This window comes from Myotis myotis, unplaced genomic scaffold (assembly GCF_014108235.1).
Source record: "Myotis myotis isolate mMyoMyo1 unplaced genomic scaffold, mMyoMyo1.p scaffold_m19_p_3, whole genome shotgun sequence".
Classification (NCBI taxonomy): domain Eukaryota; kingdom Metazoa; phylum Chordata; class Mammalia; order Chiroptera; family Vespertilionidae; genus Myotis; species Myotis myotis.
Window position 1 is genome coordinate 5,304,357 of NW_023416335.1, and position 23,320 is coordinate 5,327,676.

Below are 23,320 nucleotides of genomic sequence, written 5' to 3' on the forward strand. Positions count from 1 at the left end.
GGAATGTGGCGGCGAGGAATGTGCATGCAGATGAGCCGGGCGGGGCGGGCCGGGGGGCGGGGCGCATGCAAATCGCACGCAAATGAGGAGGCCCGTCGCCGCCGCGGCCGCCGCTCCGCCGCGCTTCCCGGATCCGAGCCCAGACGGCGGCGGCTCGGGCAGCCTGGGCACCGCGACCCTCGGCGGCCGCAGGGGGACGGGGAGCAGGAGGAGGAGGAGGAAGAGGCGGAGGCAGCGGCGGCGGCCGCGCGGAGGAGGAGGAAGAGGCGGAGGAGGGTTCGATCTCGGGCTCCGACGCAGACATGGTGGACTGATCCCCGGCGGATTCCTGGACTGATTCCCGCGGCGTCCCCCGCGCGTGGCCCCGCCGCGCCCCGCGCCCCGCAGCCCCTCGCCGGCGCCCGGGCCGGACAGTCGCGTTCCCGCCGCGTCCCGCGCCGGGTCCCTATGGAGGCGCCGCTCGCCGGCGAGGCCGCCGACCATGCCTAGGAGGGCCGGGAGCGGGCAGCTGCCGCTACCCCGGGGCTGGGAGGAGGCCAGGGACTACGACGGCAAGGTCTTCTACATCGACCACAACACCCGGAGGACCAGCTGGATCGACCCCCGGGACAGGTGGGCGGCGGCGCGGCGGGCGCTTGTTGTCCGGGAGACCCGGCCGAGCGGGGGGCGTGGGGCGTCGCGGGGTCCGGAAAGGGGTCCGGGAAGAAGGCGCGGGAAGGTCTGCCCAGGCCGGGCTGAGTCCGCCGCCAGGCCCCTGGGAGGAGGGCCTTGGGGACCGCCTGTGCCGGGGCCCCTGCGCCCGCCCACCTCCCGACGCCCCCCGGGACCTGTGGACCCTGCGGGCCCCGGGGGACCGGCGGGACGGGCGGGACGGGCGCCGGGGCCGGCCCTCCGTCCAGCGAGCGCACCCAGACGGGCCACCTGAGCCCGGTTCTGAGCTCACCAGCGTCTGAAGTTGGCCCGAGGGGGGCTGGCGGGAGGGGGCCGGCTCGGTGAAGGTGGGGAGCCCGCCGTCCAGGCCGCCCGGGGCCCCTCTCCGGCGGTCCTTGGCTCCCCACCGGGGCTGGGAGCTGCAGACGGGGCGCTCCGGTCAGGCCCCCGGGGTGGGTGTCATTGGTTTTGCCCTGCAGATTTCAGAAACATGTGTTCGGGGTTTTGCTGCCTTGTTGTTCGTCTTCACCTGAAAACTCGAACCGACTCCAGACCTTGGGAAGGCAGAGCCTTTTCTGCAGTGAGAAGCGGTGAAGTGCACCCCGGGCTGGCCCGGGCTCCTGGGGAGTTCTCGCTGATTCCTGTGGGGACCAGCGCGCACTTTCGTTCCCCTGGGCCTGGGGCGTGCAGAGCAGAAGCAGGACAAAATCAGGAGCTCGGGAGCCTCAGTGTAGCTGAGTGTCCACAGATGTTCTTCCTCTATCTATTCTATCCCATCATCTTTTTTTTTTTAAATCCTTAAAAGGAAACTTTTTTGTTTGTTAATCCTCACCTGAGGATATTTTTGCCATGCTTTTCAGAGAGAGTGGAAGGAAGGGAGGGGGGGGAGAGAGAGAGAGAGAGAGAGAGAGAGATCACTGAGCGAGTCACATCCACTGGTTGCCTCCCGCACGCCCCCGCAAACCCCTCAGCTGCGCGCCCTTGACTGGGAATTAGGATTCGAACCTGTGTCCCTTTGGCGCGCAGGGCGACGCTCTAACCACTGATCCATATGGGCCAGAGCAGGGAGCTTTTATAGTTAGAATTATTATAAGAATATGAGATCCTCCTAATTGTAAACTTGTAATTCGTCCACTAAGGAGCTATTTCTAATTGTGATTTTAAATAAAATACATATATTATTAGGGATACCTCCAACATTTCTGAAACTTTTCCCCCAGCTATTTATGGAATGTGGCCTTAGGGGTTTATAACCTTTTCTAGGTGCTTCTACACAACATTACCCTTTTTTCAAATTGAAGCTGAAACATAGTTTCATACTTTATATTCCCAGTTACTTTAGTCCTAAGAATATTGTTTTTGGAAGCTGTAGAAGAGCAATTATAGAAAGTCATAAGTTACATTATAAATTTATGGAACAATCCTTATTAAATTATCCATGAAGGCGTCGGTGTAGGTTTCCCTCCTGAGATGAGGGAAGGCAGCTGTGTGGAGTTCTCCTTGCCACAGCCCGGCTGCCTGTTACCTGCCACCGGAAAGTGATGAGAGCATCACACCTTCACAGTCTCCCCGGATACGGTTGTGGTCATAAACTCCCTGCTCCAGGCCAGGTGTTGCGCTTTGAAACTACTTAACAGATAGTCAATGCCGGTGATGATGGTGTGCACCCAACAGGGCCTTTTAAGGCACCTGTGTAATTATCTGACCTTTACAGTTACGTGGGAATTCTTTCTGCTTGCTGGTACTTGGAGTTTCAGGTTATTGAAATTGCAATAGATTCTTGAAATATTCAGGCATTTCAAGTTCTCTTCTTCCATTTTCATGTCTTATTATATGTGTTTACCAACAAGGGTTATAAGAATATGTAAGGCCTGGGCAAAGCAAATAGAAAGGGAAGGGAAATTCATGACATGGCTTGGTGTATCCATATTACTGCTTCTTAAACAAGTTAATCGTGTCTGTTATTTTAAACTGTTAATGGATTACCAATTATTAGGAACTGTGTTTTCAAGAAACTGGGTAACCAGTTCATTTGCTGGAGGCAAACAGTTTTGACTAAGATGACTTATCATTCCAGCTTTCTTGAAATTGTTGGATTTTTAACTATCTACCAACTTGACAGATTATTTCTGGATCTCAGTATCCAAGTGTTAAAAGACAATTCCTTGAGAACAGAGTCAATGTTGACATATTTGTGTTTTCTTTTAGGACAGTGAAGTGTCTGCCAGTCTTGCTAAATAGTGTAAGAGATGCTGGGAGAGGCTTTTCGGAGAACTCTTGGCTAGGCAGTTTTGGTTCACACTCACACACGCACCGAACATGGAAGGAGATGTTACACAGGCCTGGAGTGCGCCTGTTCTTCCACAGGGTCCGATGACAAGGCCCGAAGGAAAAGGGACTGGGTGCCCTGTGGGTCTGCAGTGCTTTTGAACGTTTAAAGCCATTTAATTAAAACGACCAGGATGATTTATCCAGCCATTTTTATGTTAAGAAAAAGAACTTTGTGTTTCTGATAGTCTGTCAGAATTTGAGAGGTATTTCTGATTGTCTAAATAATTATGCATATTTAATGGGGGATTTCATAACATTATTTCATTGAACAAGTTGTGGTTTTCAGAATACTGAAGTATTATTTTGAAATACTTTCAAGCCCAGCCAGTGTGCTTTAGTGGTTGAGCCTATACAGATCCATGAACTAAGAGGTCCCTGGTTCGATTCCTGGTCAGCTGTCTCTCTCTCTCATCGCTGTTTCTATCTCTCTACGACTCTCCCTTCCTCTCTCTCTAAAATCAATTTAAAAAACCATATTAAAAAAACAAAATACAGTACGTTCAAGCTTTTGGAGGTGGCTGACATACGCCGCAGACTTTGCGGGCGGATCAGAGCTGTCCTTGCGCCACCTGATCGCGCCCGCTTAAATGGGGTTCTGCATCCCTCTGCAACTCTATTTTTCAACTCCAAGATGAAGATCACACCACCTACCTCCCAGGGATGCTTGGGGGCCCATCATTCGGGCCCAGCCGAACAGTAGTAGTTGTAGTGCTGTTCCAGCTTGGGAGCCGAGTGGAGCTTCAGGTTCCCCCTGAGAAGAGTAGAAATACTAGCACACGTTTCTCAGCGTTCATTGTGGGACAGCCACTAACCCAAGCTCTTTAACTGGGATCTCATTTTGTTCTCCTTTAGCCCTGTGATGTGAGGGGTGAGGGAGGCGCTGTTACTGTCTTCCAGTCATAGACGAGGAGATGGAGCCACGGGGAGATGGCTATCGCCAGTGACCGTGGAGCCAGGATTGGAAGCCAGGGCGTCCGACTCCCCATCTGGTGCCCTTTTCCTTCCTCCGGGCTGCCCGGCCACCTGCTCAGCAGCCCTCGGGTAGGGCACCAACCTGTCTGCCCAGCTGATTTTTCAGGCTGATTGGCCAGTCCTTACTAATCTTTAAAGGTTCCTGTCCACTTTTTACAACCCTGGGACCCCCGAGTTAGCCACGCGAAGGGTCTGGTTCACGCATGCCTCGGAAGTGTGCCTTGTTGGGGACCCAACAAGTTGACCACCTCAGAAGTTCTATTTAGGGGAAGAGTTAAGCGCTGTCTCACCCCTGAATAAATTACAGTTTTACTGTAACAGTCTTGACTTTGCCCTCCTCCTCCCCTCTCACTAATCCTGGGGAAATCTCCCCGTCCTTAATTTCTTGCCCCGGCGTGACTCCCCCCTCCCAAGGGCTACTCCCCCAGGAGCGCTGTTCTTCTCCCTCAGTCACCCCTATTTGGCTCACCAAGGACGCCCTTTGCACCAGTTGGTGTTTATGGTGGCCCATAGATCATGGCCAAATGGCCTGGTGTTTTAAAAAAATAAAAAAGACCATATTCAACACGGGAGAAAACGGTTGGATGGATTCATTGCTTCTTGGAGGAGTAAGGGGCCAAGGTAGGTAGGCAGGCCTCAGAGACGGGGTGAATGGTTTGACAAACTCCCAGGAGAATTCTGCCCCCTTTTCTATTCTTGGATGGACCATTACCCAAGTGGACCATGACTGTGTCCTTGAACTTAAAAGCTTTACCACCCCACAAAGCGACTTTACCTTAAAACTTGCCAATAGATTGTCATCTTTGGTCTAAGGCTAGTGTGAGATGTTGAGCAACCTGTACTTCCTAATGGAAGGGAAGAAATCCTGGGTTCGGGGTCACCTGGTGACCGTGAGGAGGAAGAGGGTGTCATCGGTGACTGAGTGCACTTCTGGCACATCGTGAGGGAGCTCAAAGTCACGGCAAGGCGTCGGGCTCACCCTCCTGCTAGAGTTAGTAAACTCAGGAGCCCTGCCTGGTTTCCTCCTGCTGCTTCCTGTGTCCCGTGTACGGCAGGTATTAGCTGCGTGCCAGTTAGGTCAGTTAATGAAGAAATATTAAGTGAAGGAATATTAGTGGAGCTACTCTCTTGTTTCCAGTTCTTATGGTTGGACTTTCAAAAAAGTTACCCATCACCATCCAACAACTGGCAGCCGTTGATGTTCCAGTTAGATTACTAATCACGAGAGAAGTAGCTGCCACGGTTTGCCTGCCGGTACTAATGCGGATGTGAATTGCTTACAGGAGCAAAGAAAACACAATCGGCGCTTACAGTCTACATCGCAAGCGCCATTGCCGGAGACGGCTGCACTGACTCCGCCGCCGGCTCCCCGCTTGGGTGCCCAGCGGTGACTGATGAGTTATTTGAGTGATTACGGTATTTGAAGTGTGGAGAGGTTGTTAAAAGAAGGTTTCTTTTGAAAATAAAAAATCACTCTGGGAAGCACCAAGTTAAACAAAACTGCACTGTCTTCCAAAAATTCCCAAGGAAGTATTTCTGGCTTTCAGCAGTTTGCTCGGATGCTTGGAGCGAGCAGCCGCTGCTCCGCGTACAGCTAAGATTTCCGCAGTGACCTGAACAGTCCGTGGTTTGCAGTTGAATTTGGTTGGAAGACTGAGGGCAGAAATTGCTTTTTCAAGAAAGACGATTATTTATAAGTGAGTCGGTAGCCGCAAGGCACTACGCTGTGAGCCATTGTGAGCGAAGGCTGCAAGCCGGCCGCCCTTCCCAGCTCATGTGGGCACGCCGTGCCTGTGGGAGCTGGCCATGCTGCTCGTCCTTGGCACTGGGGCAGCCGTCCTTGGCACTGGGGCAGCCGCCTGGGAGCGGGATGCCACCGCGGCGAGGGGCGTGGCAGCTTCATTTCACTGATGTGGGAGCTACTGAAATGGCCGGAGCCGGTAGGTAGCCTATCGCAGTAGAAATTCCTCGAGACGGCCTGGGTCTGGGTATGTTCCATCCTGTGAACGTCATGGATATTGGTCGAACTGATTTCCTGTTAGAATTTTAGACTAACTTCTTCATCTTAGATGAAGGGAGAAAGAAGCATCAGTGTGAGAAACATCAATCAGTTGCCTTCTGTACGTGCCCTGACGGGATCGAGCCTGAAGCCCAGGTACGTGCCCTGACTGGGACTCGAACCGGCAGGCCGGCCGTGCACAGGATGGCGCTCAGCCGCCTGAGCCACTCTGGCAGGCGGGAGGGATTTTTAAGGGCATAGTGTGTAGATAAGTTGTGGGTTAGAAACGATTTACCAGACGTAGAGGCTCAGAATATTTTCAACCTCTTCAGTGTTGTTTTTTTCTTCCCATTATTTTATCTTTTACTGTGATTACAAAATCACATACAATTCACCATTTTAACCATCTTAGAGCGTACAATTCAATGGTTTTTACTATATTCACAGTGCGCAACCATGACCATTGTGTAATTCCTGAACGATTTTATCACCCCAAAAAGGAACCTCATACCCACAATGAGCTCATCCTCCATTCTTTTCCCACCCCTGCTGCCTTTGGCAGCCACTAACTCATCTATTTACTGCCTCTATGGTTTTGCCTATTCTGGACATTTCATATAAATGGAATCATATAATTTTTGTGTCTGGCTTCTGTCACTGAGCATATTTTCAAGGTGCATCCATGTTGCAGAATGTGTCAGTGCTCCGTTCCTTTGTATGACTGTGGGTACTGTGCCATCGTATGGATATACCGCACTTGGTTTACCCATCCCTCAGCCGCGCGGCATTTGGCTGGTTTCCGCTTTGGGGCTATTAAGAAGAATGCTGCGTGAACATTCATGTAATTTTGTATGAATATATGTTTCAGTTCTCTCGGAAATGGACCTGGAGGTAGAATTGCTAGGTCACATGGTCATTCTAGGTTTAACTTTGTGAGGATCTTCCAAAGGGGGTGCACCGTTTTGCACCCCACCAGCAGGTTTGAGGGTTCCGCCTTCTCTCCGTCCTCGCCAACACTTGTTATTTTCTCTCTTTCCTAAAGCATCTCCGGTGGCGGTGAGGTAGTGTCTTCCTGTGGTTTTGATTTGCGCTTCCCTCTTCTGAGTGTTTTGATGGCCTTCATTTGACCCAAGCTTTCCCCTCTGTTCCGGCCTCTCAGGCCTGGACACGGTCCCCACCTTTCTGTGTCCGCTCACTAATTGACCAAGAAAAGCTCTGTGAGAGGCCTTGCTTCTCTCACATCGCCCTTCCCTGTCCGCACGCGCGGAATTATTTTAACTCCGAAGGTGTACACATCAATTAACCAGTAGTTTTTATTGTGTCAGCCAGCTAGGTCCCCTGGGCTCTGGGAGATAAAAAGCTGGTAAGATTCCTCCCAGCTCAGGTTGCTGACGATCTAGTTTGCGTGATCATCACTGAAAAGCCAAAGCAAGTGGGAGCCCTGTCCATTTTGCTTTCTTTAGATCCACTTTTAATTCAGTTCATGGTACCTCCCTCCTTTCTAACAGGCCTGGGAGGAAGAGTTGGGAGGATTTAAAAGTTGAAATACCGACGAAGGACACATTGACTTTTTGTCTTCATCTCGAATGGATATATTTTATGAAGCATAGATGTGAATTGCATAGATAATGAATTATACTTTGTGTGTATACAGTCAGCTTACTCAAAATGATTTGATACTTAAAACCTTTTAGCTAGTTATAAATGGTGAGAGTTAAATTCACCTTTAACATTATTTTTTATTTTTTAAGAATGGTTGGAAGAAACCTGGCAAACTCTGCCTTAGTCAGGTGATCAAGGTAAATGTCAACAGCAATAAGTCATGTTGCTGTCCCCTTGACATGCTGTGATCACAATGGTGCCTTTTATTTGTGGGCTTTCTCCCCCAAAACCATCTTAACCCCAGTGTGATCATGAGAAAAACACACCCACCAAGTGCCCAATAGAGGGACTTTCTACAAAATATCTGAGCAGTACTCTTTCTTTTTTAAAAATAATTCTTTATTGTTTCAAAGTATTACATATGTCCCCCCCTCCCCTCCCACCCCCAGTGACTCCCCCTAGCCTAGCCCTGTTCCCCACCCCAGGCCTTCACCACCCTATTGTCTGTGTCCATGGGTTATGCAGAGATGCATACAACTGACCAATACTCTTTAAAACAGTCGTCATTATCAAAAACAAGGAAAGTCTGTGGCACTGTCACAGCCGAGAGGAGGGCAAGGAGACCCGATCGATGTGGTGTCCAGGTGTGTTCCTGGAACAGAAAACGGAGATCCGAAGGAAGCATGGATTTTAGTGAATAATGCATCAATATTGGCTCATTGATTTTATGTACCATTCTAATAGGGGAAACTAAGTGTGGGCTACATGGAAACTCCGTACGATTCTTCTGTACTATAACGCTGCATTTTTTCTATAAATCTAATACTATTCTGCAAAAGTTTATTTTTTATTTATTTATTTTTTAAAATATATTTTATTGATTTTTTTTACAGAGAGAGGAAGGGAGAGAGATAGAGAGTCAGAAACATCGATGAGAGAGAAACATCGATCAGCTGCCTCCTGCACACCTCTTACTGGGGATGTGCCCGCAACCCAGGTACATACCCTTGACCGGAATCGAACCTGGGACCTTTCAGTCCGCAGGCCGACGCTCTATCCACTGAGCCAAACCGGTTTCGGCCAAAAGTTTATTTTTTTAAAAAATTACCAAAGTACCCCACACAAAAACGGTTGGAAGTGTTTTTTTCTTGAGTTGAAATGTGAGCGGTCTGAGTAACTATGGCTTTTTGGGGATACTTGAAAAGCAAGGGTGGGCGAACGGCCCGGGCCCCAGCCCAGCCTGCGCCCTTCCTTTTGTCCGGCTCTCCAGCTAAGAACTGGGTTGCCTCATTCAGGGGCTGCCAGCGAACAAAAACAACGAAGGATATGCGACAGGTTATGCTAGTCTATGGCCCACTCACCCTAAAATAATTCTAGTCTCTGGCCCTTTACAGGAAAATTCCGCCAACCTCTGATATAAAGCGAGATGATGAAAATCTTTAAAATATTTTAGGTCAGCATTGAAGGGAAATGGTAATAGTATGTGATAGGTGGTCGCTGATCATTCTTTTAGTCCGCAGTCTGCCGGGACTGCGGGCGCTGTGCAGCGCAAGGCTGGACCAGGCGTGGATGCTGAACTTGGCATTGCCTTTCTTCTCCCGCAGGGCAGCATGTCACTTACAGCCTCATAGGCCCGTTCTTCCCTGACGCAGCCGGACTGGGCATGGGGACGTGAGGAAAACAGGCCCAGGTGACCTTCCGGAGAGGCCGCCGCTGTTTGTTTACCGTTTGCTGTGGGAAGACTAAGTGTTACAGTGTCTGTTTCAACAGTTGGAAACGCTGACTTCCCTGTGACATATGGATAGTATTTATAAAAATCTCACAGTTGGCCCTGGTTGGCATTGCTCTGGGGTTAGAGCATCGGGCCAAGCATTGAAGGGTCTCTGGTTAGATTCCTGGTCAAGGGCGCGTACCAGGGTTGCAGGTTCTAGCCCCCAGTCCCAATCCGGGTGTGTGCGGGAGGCAGCCAATCACTGAGTCTCTCTCACATCGATGTTTCTCTCTCTCTTGTCCCCTCCCTCCTTTCCACTCTCTCTAAAAATCAGTGGAAAAAATATCCTCTGGTAAGGATTAAAACCAGAAAAAAAAATCACAGTTGGTGATGTTGATCAAGTAGAAGATAACTCCACATATTATCTTTATAAAGCAGGTGCCTGTCACAGTTAAGGTTCTTCCAAAGATGCCATGAAAACTAAAATTGTGTAACCCTGAATCATCTTTCCTACCCAGTAAAGCCCTCCTGGCTCCCGGAGGACAGTGGGGAGTGCCGGGGGGCGTGCACGGGGTGGCGCGGGCGGGCAGTGGGCAGGGCTGCAGTGAGAACACAGTGAGGCTCGGGGAGCCCTTTCCCCGGAACGTGCACCCCGTCACAGAGGCCCGGACGGAGGCTGGGAACAGAGGTGGGCATTGAACCTGTCTGGTCTCCCCTGGCCGGAGGTAGGAAATTTCATGCGAAAGAAATGTCGACAGTATTTTGATTGCTAAAATAGCGACTGACCTGTAGCTAGAAAGTGTCGCTGGCATTTCTGTAAACGGAGCGAGGGTGTGGGCTTGGCGGGCGCACAGGCTCTGCCTCCTGGTGCCTGGTGCCGCTCCTGGGGCGCTGCCTTCTGGGGGTCTGTCAGGGCGCCGCGTGCTGATGGCGGGGTGAGGGGCAAACAGCCACCTGCAGGGATCTGCCGTGTAAACGCCTGATCCAGTCCCCGCTTGGTGGCGGCCTGTGGAATGTGCTGTGTAGACTACGGACATTGCTCCATTGGAGGACATTAGTGGTGCAGACACACAGGTGCTCCCCACGCAGTGGCCTTGGTATTCGGTCAAGTTTAAAGCATGGTGGGCAACGTTTTCTGCAAAAGATGGGAAGCGCGTGCGGTTTCACGCAGTGCGAAATTCCACCCCGCGGTTTTCCTGCTTCTAGTAGAGATACATTAAAAGGCCAGTCTCCTTTCTTGAGATGGTGACAGTAAATGGATGTGTGGAATCCATATTGTACACAGCCTCCCTGGGTTGTCAGTTTTGTCGGCTTTTAAGTCTAGGTTTGTTCATTTCGGCTGGTCAGTCACTGTCCACACGGCGTCCTTTCCCGCCTGCTGATTAGCGGGCTGTGTGAGCTGGTTGGAAACACGCCATTGACTTCCTCCCTCATTGCCTCCCTTTCTCCTTTTCTGCTAGTGACGTTTCTCATGGCACAGTATGACCCAGAGCCTATCCAACCCGGCTGAGAACTTAACGTAACATTAACACCTGGTTTGCTATTGCAGATCCAGAGACTACACAGCTAACGTGGTTGTCTGAGGCCCCTTCGGTCCTTGCTCCCTGGAAAGGCACGCCTTTGGAGTGTGTGCAGCCAGACACCTTCCTGGAGACGCCCTGGTGTCTCCTGCGTGGGGAGCACCTGTGTGTCTGCACCGCTAATGTCCTGAGCTGGTTCGCGGCAGTCAAGGCTGGGCCTGCTTTGCATGAGCGCTGTTACTTCTCCTCCGCTAGCTGCCTGTCCCCGCAGCGCTGGACACCGCAGGGCCGGGCCCACGTAAATGAAATGCAAGTATCTGAGGGACCCTGGCTGCTTCTGCGGCTGCGTGTCTGTCCCAGCCGGCTTTTCACCGAGTTGACCCCCTAGTCCAGGGATGGGGAACGTCGGCTCGCGGGCCGTATAAGGCCCTCCCTCAAAATCATTTGGTCTGGCCCTGCTAAGGCGTTAGGGGAGTTCATTAAATGTTCGACCAAATACAGCAGGCTAATTTTTAAGTTGATAATTTTGTATGGCCCTCGCATGATGGTATAAATACCCAAATGGCCCTTGGCAGGAAAAAGGTTCCCCGCCCCCCCCCCCCCCCCCAGCCCTAGTCAGTCACTCCTCATTCATTCATTCAGCTGTTCATCAAATATTCAAAGAAGACACTATATGCCAAGCACATACCAGTGTACAGGGGACATGGCATTGAATAAAGTAGACAAGGGCCCTACTTCTGAGGATTTTCGAGTTTGGGGAAGACAAATCATAAAGATACTAGTGAACGTGTTTTGATTGCAATAAACAAGGCAAAGCGATAGTGGGGTTAGTGGGAGCTCCTTGGGTGGGGTGGTCAGGAAAGGCTGTTCTGAGGAGCTGGCGGAGCCGGGACAGAGGACGAGAGAGAGCCGTCCACGTGAAGATCTCGGAGGAGACGAGCCCCGCAGGGAGAAGCTGGTCCCGCTCTGCCGGCTCACCAGCCTCCAGCAGCGTGTGGCTGTTTCAGTCAGAAGTACATCAGCATGTAGTTCCTGGGGTCAGCAGCCCGGTGCGTACAGAACACCTCCGTCAGCGCGCTGCCCTCAGGCCCAGCGACAGCGCTGTGTGTCCAAAGGCACCCCGAGCGCCTGCAGCTCAGACGGGGGCAGGCGGGTCCCAAGAGACAGTGCGGACACCTCGGGTCCGATCCGGTTCACCCTGTAGACAGTCAGCACTGGGGAGTTTGAAGCTGAATGGAGGAATGAGGGGGCTTGTGAGCGTGTGATAGAGTGTCCCCGTTTTTAAGCAAGAGTTCGCTGCTCTGGGAGAAGGAACGGAGGAAGCTGTGGCAGAGAGGTAATCCAGTGGAGAACAGTCAGATGTTCAGCTGGAATGGCGGCTGTGGCTGCGGAGATGGGGGGAGAAGGATCAAGGACCTGCTGGTTACTGATGGGGAAGGAGCCGGGAGGAATGGGGTGGTTGGTGTCCAGGTGGGTCTGGGCTCGGTCTGAGCCGCCGCTGAAGGCCTGCGCTCCCAGGGCCTCGCGGGCAGCGGGCAGTGAGTTGAGTTTGGGACCCGGCTGGACTATTTCAGTTGTTAAGTTTGGGTCCACATGGCTGGGGTTTAAAACGGGGATGGGACGAGATTCCTGGGAGAGAAGGAAGAGGTCTTAGGTAATGTGAAACCTCAGATGCTCTATTGGTTCTCTCTGGGACGTGCCTTACACCGTCCGCCACTGCGCAAAGGTGGTGATGAAGACGATGATGATGCACAGGTACCGCCCGCTGAGCCCTCCACATACGTTGCCTCCGCTCCGGCCTGCCCACTCTGTTGTGTTTCAGCGTGTGGCTCTGCGCGCTCAGTAAGTATTTATGGACTCAGTGACGCCTTTGATAGGCACTGCTCTTGCCCCCACTTTGGGAAATGAGGCTTAAAAGGTTAAGTGACTTGTCTAAGGGCACAACACAGTCGAGCAATGGAAACAGGTTTCAGCCGTGCCTTTGACTTCAGAGCCGTGTCTGTAACTACGGACCGCCTCCAACCACTGCCCAGGGGGCTCCCGGCCACCGTCCTGGGGTTAGGAGGTCCTGGATGCTTGAAGCTTCCCTTAGCACGTTAGCCCCACCCAGTCTCCAGTGCCTTCACTCTCGTGGCACTTGCTTTAGCATCTGTATTAAAACTAATGCGTGATGTGTTGATTCTTCAAGTTGAACTATTACTTTTTCAGAATTTTTTATTTTCCCAAACATGTTGGTAGTGTCCGCTGGTTAAATCATACACCCGGCTCTTTACGTGTGCCCTCCCACGCCGCCCACACCACATCCACGCGCACGTACTAGCCTGATGGTCTGTCCCCTGGGCCGCCTGCCCGTGCTGTGAGGTTCTTCAGAGGCGGAGGTCTCGCATGCTCTGCATCCTTTATCCTTGTCTCTGGCTCTAAAACCCTTGACCTTGTACCACAGCCTCTCCCAACCCAGGCTTTCCTAAATACACTATGCCACCTGCGCCATGGTGCCCTCTGTACCCCCTCTCCCATTTGAGGACAGGGGAACTGATTACTAAGGAGGGAGGATTTTTCAAGCTCTTCTCATCTAAACCAGGGATGAGGAACGTCCGGCCCACGGGCCGTGTAAGGCTCGAGGAATCAATTGGTCTGGCCCTGCCAAGGCATTAGGAGTGCGTTCATTGAATGTTTGGCCATATAGAGCAGGTTAAGTTTTTTTTATAGTATGTCACGTTCCTGTATTTCTTCACATTTATTATATGCCTTTTTTAAAAAAATTATTTCAGAGAGGAAGGGAGAGAGATAGAAACATCAATGATGAGAGAGAATCATTGATCAGCTGCCTCCTGCACGTCCCCCCCCCTCCCCACTGGGGATCGAGCCCACAACCTGGGCATGTGCCCTTGACCGGAATTGAACCCGGGACCTTTCAGTCCGCAGGCTGGCACTCTATCCACTGAGCCAAACCAACCAGGGCAGCAGGCTAATTTTTAAGGAGATTAACTTCCTATGGCCTGAGAATGATGTTATAAATATCCAAATGGCCCTTGGCAGAAAAAAGGTTCCCCACCCGTGATAAACCCTATTGGGCATCTATTGTCTGAGAATGCCTTGGTCTCACCACAGATGTGCAAATTACAGACCTTAATGGGAATTCTTTTTTACCTTGACTCTTGTAGTTGAGTTTAAGTCTTGGGGGAAGAATAATCTCTGTAAATTGCCTTGTTATATAGTTTGCGTTAAGTTGCTTAGATTTGGATTCAGGCTCTAGCCTTCATGAATAGGCAGTGACAGAAGCTAGGAGGGAGGGTGGTGTGTTTCCGTTTGGTTTACTGATGCCATGAAGTCTACCTGTAAGAATACAAGCAGTCACTAACACGGTGATTATAAAGGACTCTCTTAACTTGTCACGGGAGCTGCGCTTTTTATTTTGTCTTTGTCATAGCTGACAATGTATTGTGTGTCTGCCTCTGTTTGGGAATCTAGAATTCTTACATTTCTACTTTAGGCTTGGTTTGAGATCCAAGTTTGTGAATTTTAATTAAATGCTTAGATTTTGCATGTGAAAAATCTTTTGTTCCTGTGTTGCTATGAGCAACAATTGTTCAAGTTAACCTTCCTTTTTTAGGGAAATGTGGACAAATAAATATATGAATTTTATAGCAGGTTAAAAAAGTCATCATTTAGCTTCATGAATGTTCTGCCTATAAAATAAATTGCTACGTCGGCCATAATGAGGGGAAGAATGCAGTAGAAGTGAGTAATCATCCAACACATTGACAAAACATTCCTAAAATACTATTCAAATGAGGAAAGACTTTCTTGGCTGCAGCCGGGTAGCCAAGGGTGGCCAAGCATTGCGGCCCCTTAGCCAGGCTCTGACAGGGTTTACTACTGTGGCCCGTGGAGTTTGCACAGAGGCTGTGACTTAACCTGAAACGGCCCAGCTTTCCTTCTTTCTGTAAACCTCGTCGCCCGCCCTCTCCACACAACACTTGACCTCAGTCTTAAAGACGTTTTTGCCCTGGTGTCATTTGCTTCTGTGCTTTGCGCCCCACTTCAGCCTAAATGTTACCCCCTCCTGGTGACCCCTGGTGATTGCTTCCACTTGCCGTAGGTTCTGCTATGGGAAGTTTTTTAAATTTTATTTTTACTCCTTTGTGCTGTTCAGACTAGCGGTGTTGACCTACGTGAGTGGTGGTAAGGGACACAGGTTGGTCCCTTTGAGTGAAAACAGCGCCTGGCCCTGGCCCTGCTAGAGCAGGAGTACCGCTTGGTAGATTCCGGGAGCCCTCTCCAGGAGGCCTGGGAATTTGGCTGGACCATGGGGGCTGGCTCCCCAGTTAGGGGCAGGAGGTCTGGGTGTGGGCTCGTGCAGGGACTGAGTGATCCTGTGATCCGTTCTCCCTCTGAGAGTACGGGGCTCTGCCCAGAGCGCCCCCTGCCTTCCCGAATCCTCACTCTCCCCCGCTGGCCCTGGAGCCAGAGCGTGGAGAGGGCTTTCGGGGGTTACAAGGCTCTGGTGGTTGCAGGGAGAGGCGCAAGCAGCCAGACCCCAGGGGGCGGAGAGGAGCCCCGGGAAGGCCTGTGTGTGCGCCTTTGGGAGAGAGGCTGGCCCAGCCCAGCCTGGGGCCGACCAGCCTGCAGGAGTGAGCCAGGTGTGGCCCATCTTCTTGATGAGTTTCACCTGCTCATCCAGGAAGTGGTTCCCAGGAAATCCCAGAGCTGAGGGTCCTTGCAGACAGAACCCAGGGCCTGCAGCTCCGAAAGGGCCTGGTTCAGGGTCTTCTCTAGGACCCTGGCGGCTTCCCTGGCGTTCCGAGGTTTGCCCCGCTCATCTGGGGTAAGTTTCTGCCATCTTGGGAAGAGGATGTGGCCACCACGCTGGTTTTGCATCTTTAAGAGATGCCCAGTGCCCCGGGAAGAAGTGGCCCACGCCTGCCAGGGCCACGTGGTCCGGGTGGAAACAGAAGCCCAGAGAGAGAGAGGTGTGGGAGGCCCGCACATGTCAGGCTCCATGTGGCTGCTGCAGCCTCCATCTGGGTGGATAGTTCTCACGAATTTGGGAGCTCATGGTTCCTTGGCAATAAGGAGATAAGCTCAGAAATCGGTGTTGGCTGGTCTCGGAGGCCGAGGATGGCTGAGATGGTTCCAAAGGTGGCAACTGGAGGAGTCTGGAGGGTGGTCAGAGGCTGGAAGAAGGGGCATCCCTGGGTCTGTTCTGCCCAAACACTGTTGAAGCAAGAGACGGATCCAGGGTACCGCTGAGAGTCACAGTTTGAAACACAGATCTAGTGTTAGGATGTTAATTCTAAAGATATTCTGGGATAGGAGTGGGAACGTAAAATGAGCATGTGATGTGGTATTTGAGATGGACATTCTTGAACCATTAAGGAGAGTTCTTATGTGTAAATCATTGAAGACTGCCTCTTGTATACTAAGTTCATTTCCTTTCCACTGTTCTCAGTTCTTGTTCCACGGCTCGTCTTTAACTTCCATATTCTTTTTTTTTTTTTTTAAATATATTTTATTGATTTTTCAGAGTGGAAGGGAGAGGGATAGAGAGTCAGAAACATCGATGAGAGAGAAACACCGACCAGCCGCCTCCTGCACACCTCCCACTGGGAATGTGCCCGCAACCAAGGCACACGCCCTTGACCGAAATCGAACCCGGGACCCTTGGGTCCGCAGGCCGACGCTCCATCCACTGAGCCAAACCGGTTTGGCAACTTCCATATTCTTTATTCTGATACTCATCCATAGTGATAATGATATTGTTCCTAAGCAGTCCATCCAAAAAAACTTTTTTTTTTTTATTCCAGAGAGGAAGGGTGAGGGAGATAGAAACATCAGTGATGAGAGAGAATCATTGATCGGCTGCCTCCAGCACGCCCCCTACTGGGGATTGAGCCCACAACCCAAGCATGTGCCCTTGACCGATCGAACCCGGGACCCTTCAGTCCACAGGCCGACGCTCTATCTACTGAGCAAAACTAGCTAGGGCAAAAAAAACTTGATAGGTTTTAAAGCAAGTGCCAGTGGAAATGGAAACCATCTGAACATCTGGTTTCATCAAGATATCAGAAGTGATGTCAGGGGTCGTGGGAATAAGAGTGCTAATATATGGTGAAAGGAGAAGATTTGGCTTTGGGTGGTGGGTACACGGTGCAGTATACAGATCTTGTAGCATAGAAACCCACACCTGAAACCTGTATGCTCATGCTGACCAATGTCACCCCAATCAATTTAACAAATATTTAAAAAGTAGAAGTTTAAAATTATATGCAACAACAACAAAAATTAAAATAAAAAATGTATGGGGGGGAAAAAAGTGAGGTCCTAGCTGTGAAGATGAAAAGTTACCCTTGCAAGTGAAAAAAAGGATGTTTTTACCACTTTAAGATTAAATCCTTCTAAATTACTGAACAATTTGAGGATTGAAAATACAGGAAAGTCGGTTTTCCTTTTCTGGTCTTGAAGAGGAAAATGAAGAATCATTGAGTTGGAAAACCAGTTATGTTAGAATCGCCAAGGCCAGCTGCCTGAAAGGGGGTGTGTATATATACATTTTATTGAAAAAACACCTTTATTCGTGTTTAATAATCATGGTTCACAGAAGGAAATGGTGCGGATTGATAAAGAAGGGTGTATGGGTGCCGGAGACAAAGGTCTCCTCTGTGGCTCCGTGGAGTGAAAACACGCATCAGGCACTGATGCCCTCACATAGTCCGACCTTTGTCACCAGGTGGTTTTGAACAAGGGACCTTTCTTAGAGGTTGCTTCTGGGGAGCGAGGCTGCGGGTTGGAGAAAAAGACTTTTCTGTGAACTCAGCCTTCATACCCTTTACTTTTTGTTGTTGGATAGTTGCTGTTTTTATTCCTGATTTGTAAACAGTATTTACAAATGAGTCGAATGACAAAATGAGTAGGGCAAGCGTGGATTATTCCGCAAACGGTGCTAGTACAGTCGGCCATCTGTTTGAAAAAATGGAACTTGGATTTCTGTGCTTTCCCACGCGCAGGGATTTGTGGAAAGTCAACATGGAAAAACAGAATTTAGGCTATTAGAAAGCTGTAGGTAGGTGGGTGTCTGTATGACGTCGTAGCAGGGGGCCATTTGACAACAGAAAACCTCAGACGTGACAAAAGGCACAAATGAAATTAAAAGACAAAAAACGAGGGTGGGGAAACCATTGGCGTGTAACCAATAAATGACAGCGGTGAGAATAACCAAGACTGGGGTCTTCCTACGTATATCAACACAGATCAGTCAAGAGGGCGGTGTCTAGAGAAACAAAGCAGGTTTCAGAAGCATATGCATAGTACGCATATCATTCATGGAAGAATTAAAACCCCACACACCAGAGGGCACAGCATTTATGGGTGCATGTGGTCAGGGTGGGAAAGCAGCAGTGATCTGCTCTGACATCGGGATAGTAATCGCCTTCGAGGAGGGAAGGGCGTAGGGGGTCCGTCCTAATATCTATATTTCTTTGTGTTTTTAAGTCTGCAGGCAAGAATGGAAAAACATTACCCAAATTTTGATGTTGGGTAATTTCATGGTGTTCATTTGTCTCTGTATCTTTTTGATACATATTAGATATACACTTTGAATTTTTCCACATGCCTTTTCACCATAGACAGATAGTTTGTGCTTGAAGCTGTGAATATAATGAATTTCCTAGTTTTGAATTTTGGACATTTAAAAAATGTATTGCTGGATTCTGTTTGCTAACATTTTATTTAGGATTTTTACACTTATATCCAGGAGAATAGTGTAATTTTTTCTCTTTTTTGATTAGATTGTGGTTCAAAGGTCATGCTGATTTCCTAAAAAGAATTTGGAAGCTTTCATTCCTTTTCATCGAACAGTTGAAACATTATTGAATCGCATGTTCCTGGCAGTTTGGTGGAGCTCACATTTATAACTAATTTGATCTCACTTTTTCAGGGAGGTTAGTTCCTGGATAAGTGCATCTTTTGGTATCTGTAGGGCTGATTAGATTTTCCCTGCCTTCTGGGGTCGATATTTTTATACCTCCTGGAAACTCAGCAGTGTTTTTCAATTTGCTGGGCAAGATAATCCTTTAATGCTCTTCTCCTTCTCCTGCATCTGCGGTTGTTTTCCTGTTCTCATTTGTTACTTAGTGTATTTGTGCTTCTTTTTTTCTTTCTTTTTAGTTTAGGCCACCTAATTGCTCAGTTACTTGGGTATTTCTTTTTAAAGCAACCAGCTCTTGAACTTATTGTTATTAACTACTGTTTTTGTAATTTAGTAGTTTTCATTTTTTTATTTTTTCGTTCCTTCTGCTTTTTCATTTTTTTGGTAATTATTTGAGATTGCTTATTTTATATTTATTATTATTTATTGATATTAATAGGTAAGTATTTTAACTATTCTTTTGATCTGATGGGGTTCAGAACATATTATCCCAACATATTCCTTCCCCCCCAACTGTCTGCTCTTCATCAAAGCTTCATTAGAAGGACTCAGGTCTCACCGTTCCTTTGGGCCTTCTTTCCTTATGAAGGCTCTGGTGTCATACAACTCGTTAAGTAAATAAACTTGTGTGCTTTTCTCCTGTTAATCTGCCTTTATCAGTTTAATTTCCAGTCCGAGCCGGGGACCCTGAGGGGGTGGATTAAAACTTTTTCCTTCCCTACCGGTCACTGATGACTGCTTTAGTTGTCTCAGAGCTTCTGATATGTTACGGTTTCATCGTTGTTTTGTATTTATTCATCAATATTTGGTTTTGAATTCCTCTTTCTGCCAGACTTGGAATCTGCGGTAGCACAAAGGTCTCCACAAAGCATAGAAGCGAGTAAACGCACGAATGTTCCTGATGGAATGTTTGCTCAAAGAAATTGTCCCAAGGGCAGAAAATGTCCCCAACGCTACACCCCTGCCCTGGGTTTGGAGATGCCCGGGGTGGTGACGGCTGCTTTTCCTGGGGAGGGGTAAGGCTGGTCTCCATTACAGACTTTCCCATTCAGTCCTCCTCATGCTCAAGCTCGAAGCTCTCACACAAAACAGGCGTGTTCCCTGGGACGCAGGTGTAGGTGCATCCTCAAGTTCCGCCAGTTCTGTTTTCAAGTTCAAGGGCACTGTGGAACCTGCCTTCAGATGCTGAGTTCAGAGGATGACAGATAGTTAGTGCTCCCTAACAACTTCCCGTTTTGGTATTGGAGCCTATGAAGCACTGTTTTCATAATTATTATATTGTTGTATTTATCATATAAATATGTAATATATATTATCATGTTATAGTTCATAATTATTGAAATATTTTTAATTTGGTATTTTATAAAAATGAATGCTACAAATTTTGTAAATGCTAATATTAGTGAAAAACGTGATGAATCCTTCCCTTCAGTCAAACACTTAATTTGATTTAGGGCAGTTGTTTATGTGTTCAATTGTGAAAGAAAACGGGAGATACATATCTTACCTAATGTTGCTCTAAAATGTTATAATATTGCCTAGTTTTTTGCTTCTTCCTGCTGCCCCACATAAACCTTTTCACGCTCCGCGTAGTGTGCCTCTTGCGGAGCGCTTTCCTTCTTGCTAGCATTCCCTCTGGCCTGAAGGGTTATCTGTGGTCAGTGCTCCAGCAGAACCATGCTCTCCCACAGCCCTGCCTGCGAGGTAGAAGGGGGAGGTAACACCACGCCCCAGCGGGACCCCAGTGGAAGCTTCAGGACTTGCTAATGAGGCACCTGCTGGCCCTGGACCGCCCAGGGTGGGCCTCGCACCTCACAGGGCGAGGACAGGGTGCAGGGCCTAAGACACCCACTCTCTGCTCGTGCGGGTGCGGGTGCGGGTGCGGGTGCAGGTGCAGGTCGCCATTGCATTGCGAGGCTCCGAGGCCAGAGCCCCCTCACATTTTCTGCCCTGGACCCTGGCTCGCCTTCGACCCCGTGAGTTCCTCCACCTGTCCGCTCTTTCCTGCTGTACAGACACTGTCTCCTGAGCCTTCTTGTCCTCAGAGCCGCTGAGAAGCCGCCAGGTTGTCCATTCAGATAACGTTGGCCCACCTCTGACCAGAGCTGGGTGAGAAGCAGGCACTGTTAGGCATTGTGTGAGGGTGAGGCCCGTGCTCCTCTTCCGGGATTGTGTGTTCAGAGGTAGAGACGTGCTGCTGGGAGCTTCTTGTAGATTTAAGCCCCGGGATCCTGTTGTGGCAAGAAGGGGTCAGATGCATTGAGCCTTGTTCTTCTTCTTCTTCTTCTTTTTAATATTTTATTGATTTTTTACAGAGAGGAAGGGAGAGGGATAGAGAGAAACATCGATCAGCTGCCTCCTGCACACCTCCCACTGGGGATGTGCCCACAACCAAGGTACATGCCCTTGATCGGAATCGAACCGGGGACCCTCCAGTCCGCAGGCCAATGCTCTATCCACCGAGCCAAACCGGTTAGGGCTGAGCCTTGTTCTTCTGCAGGCATCCTGGCCCCTCAGGATTCAGGCCCTGCCTCACTGTGATTGGTGGTGGGCACGTGGTGTTCTCTCTCCCCACTCCAGTCGTTTCCAAGGCAGGTGAAGCTGGGGCTCCGGAGGAACAGCAGAGGGGCTGCTGCCGATGGGCTGGACGCCATGTCCTGAGAACGTCCCAGGACTTGCACGTTCATATTTTCAGGTCAGAGGACAGAGTAGCTTTTGCATCACACCAGGTTGAGTAAAGATGAGGAATTACTGATTTGGAAAGCAGCCCATGTAGACACACAGGAGTTTATTTTTATTTTGTGTGAGAAAGGGGAGAGAATTGTAATTAGGAAGCAGAATGCTATACCAATATTCTCTATTATTTACTACTATGCTGTAAGATTAGTTGCATTGTGAATAGGTGCAAGGTTGAATGTTTTGAATTTATTTTTATTTAATCAAATTTCCCAGTCTTTCCCTTTATGCTTCTGAATTTTATAAATGCCTTGAAAGGCTTTCTCTATGTGAAGATAATGAAAATACTTATTTCCTTCTAGTATTTTTTAAAAGGAATTATTTTATACATTTACTCTTCAAATCAACAGGAATATTTTTCCCCATGACCACTGACATAGTCCAGGCCGCACTCTCCCCTGTCCTCGGCAACCCAGTCTGCCTTCGGGGCGTGCGGACGCTGTGATTCCCGAGGCCCAGGCTCGGGGCTCTTTGACTCTTCCCGCATCCAGTTTCTTTCCTCCGCTCTTGCTATAAGACACCCTCCTTGTTCTCCACCTTAATCTTTGGACTCTCCATTAATTTTTTTTTTTTTAATTTGGGTCTTCTAACTCTCTGAAATGAGTGTTTTTCAAAATTTTGTGTAGATAGAGGCCTTGTACTTATTTCCCTTGAATCATCAGGGCCAGCCAAAATGCTTGCCACCTGTGGGGGCTGTAGTTGTTGAATGGCTTGGTGAATATTTGTGTGTGAATGTACTTCTGTCCTTGATCCTATATTCACGGTGTGTCCACATTGACATCCAGATGTAACCTCAAAGACAGCATGTTCCAAAATAGTCTCATGCAGTGGACATAGTACAGTAGTCCCCCCTTATCTGCCATTTCGCTGACCATGGTTTCAGTTACCTGCAGTCAACTGTGATTTGAAAATGTTAAATGGAAAATTATAGAACTAAACAAATAATAAGTTTTAAATTGCACGCCATTTTGTGTAGCATGATGAAATCTTATGCTTTCCCGGTGCGATGTGAATCCTCCTTTGTCCAGTGTATCCAAACCATATACATTACCTACCCATTAGTCACTTAGAGCTATCTCAGTTATCAGATATTTTGTGTGTGTGTGTGTGTGTGTGTGTGAGAGAGAGAGAGAGAGAGAGAGAGAGAGAGAGAGAGAGAGAGAGAGAAGGGGAGAGAGAAGAGGCCACATTTATATTAAGGTATATTGTTATAATTGGAAAACTATAGTATAGATAGGGGTCAATACTATCCATGGTTTCAGGCATCCACTGGGGATCTTGGAATGTATTCCCTGCCGATAAGGGGGGGATAATGTCTAAACAAGATTTTAAAAATATTTTTTTATTGATTTCAGAGAGGAAGCGAGAGGGAGAGAGAGATAGAAACATCAATGATGAGAGAGAATCATTGATCGGCTGTCTCCTGCACGCCCCCTACTGGGGATCAAGCCCGCAACCAGGCATGTGTCCTGACAGGAAATCGAACCATGATGCTCATCCACTGAGCCACGCTGCTGGGCTATAAACAAGATATTTTATATCTTAGGAAGAACATGGTGAAGTGTGGGTTGTTAACCGTTTAGTTGGGCATAGTAGGAATTGAGTGACTGCACCCTAAGGTGTCCATGAGGGATCAGTGGAACCCGGAAAGGGGTTTCTTTGGGCTTGTCTTAGGGTTTTGATAATAGCTTTAAGTTCAGTCTTTTTTTTATCACTATCTTAGAGGAAAATGTGTGTTTACCAGACTTGCAGATAGGATAAAGTGGGGCAAGACAAAGTATATGACAGAATCAGCATCCTAATGTACTGTAGACTTGGTCGAAGTAATGCGCTAAATGAAATCTAATGCAGCAGTGTAAGGCCTAGCGTTA

The 23,320-nt window shown here is 48.9% G+C and overlaps 1 protein-coding gene across 2 annotated transcripts in view; it reads left to right on the forward strand.

Annotated features, from left to right (window-relative positions):
- Positions 1–97: 97 nt before the first annotated feature.
- WWC2 (WW and C2 domain containing 2) overlaps positions 98–23,320 on the forward strand; it is a 135,669-nt gene continuing 112,446 nt past the window's right edge. For both annotated transcript variants that reach the window (XM_036297934.1, XM_036297935.1), the window contains exon 1: positions 98–612. In XM_036297934.1, the coding sequence (XP_036153827.1) occupies positions 482–612 (131 nt within the window). In that variant the 5' untranslated portion in view covers positions 98–481. The remainder of the gene's footprint in view (positions 613–23,320) is intronic.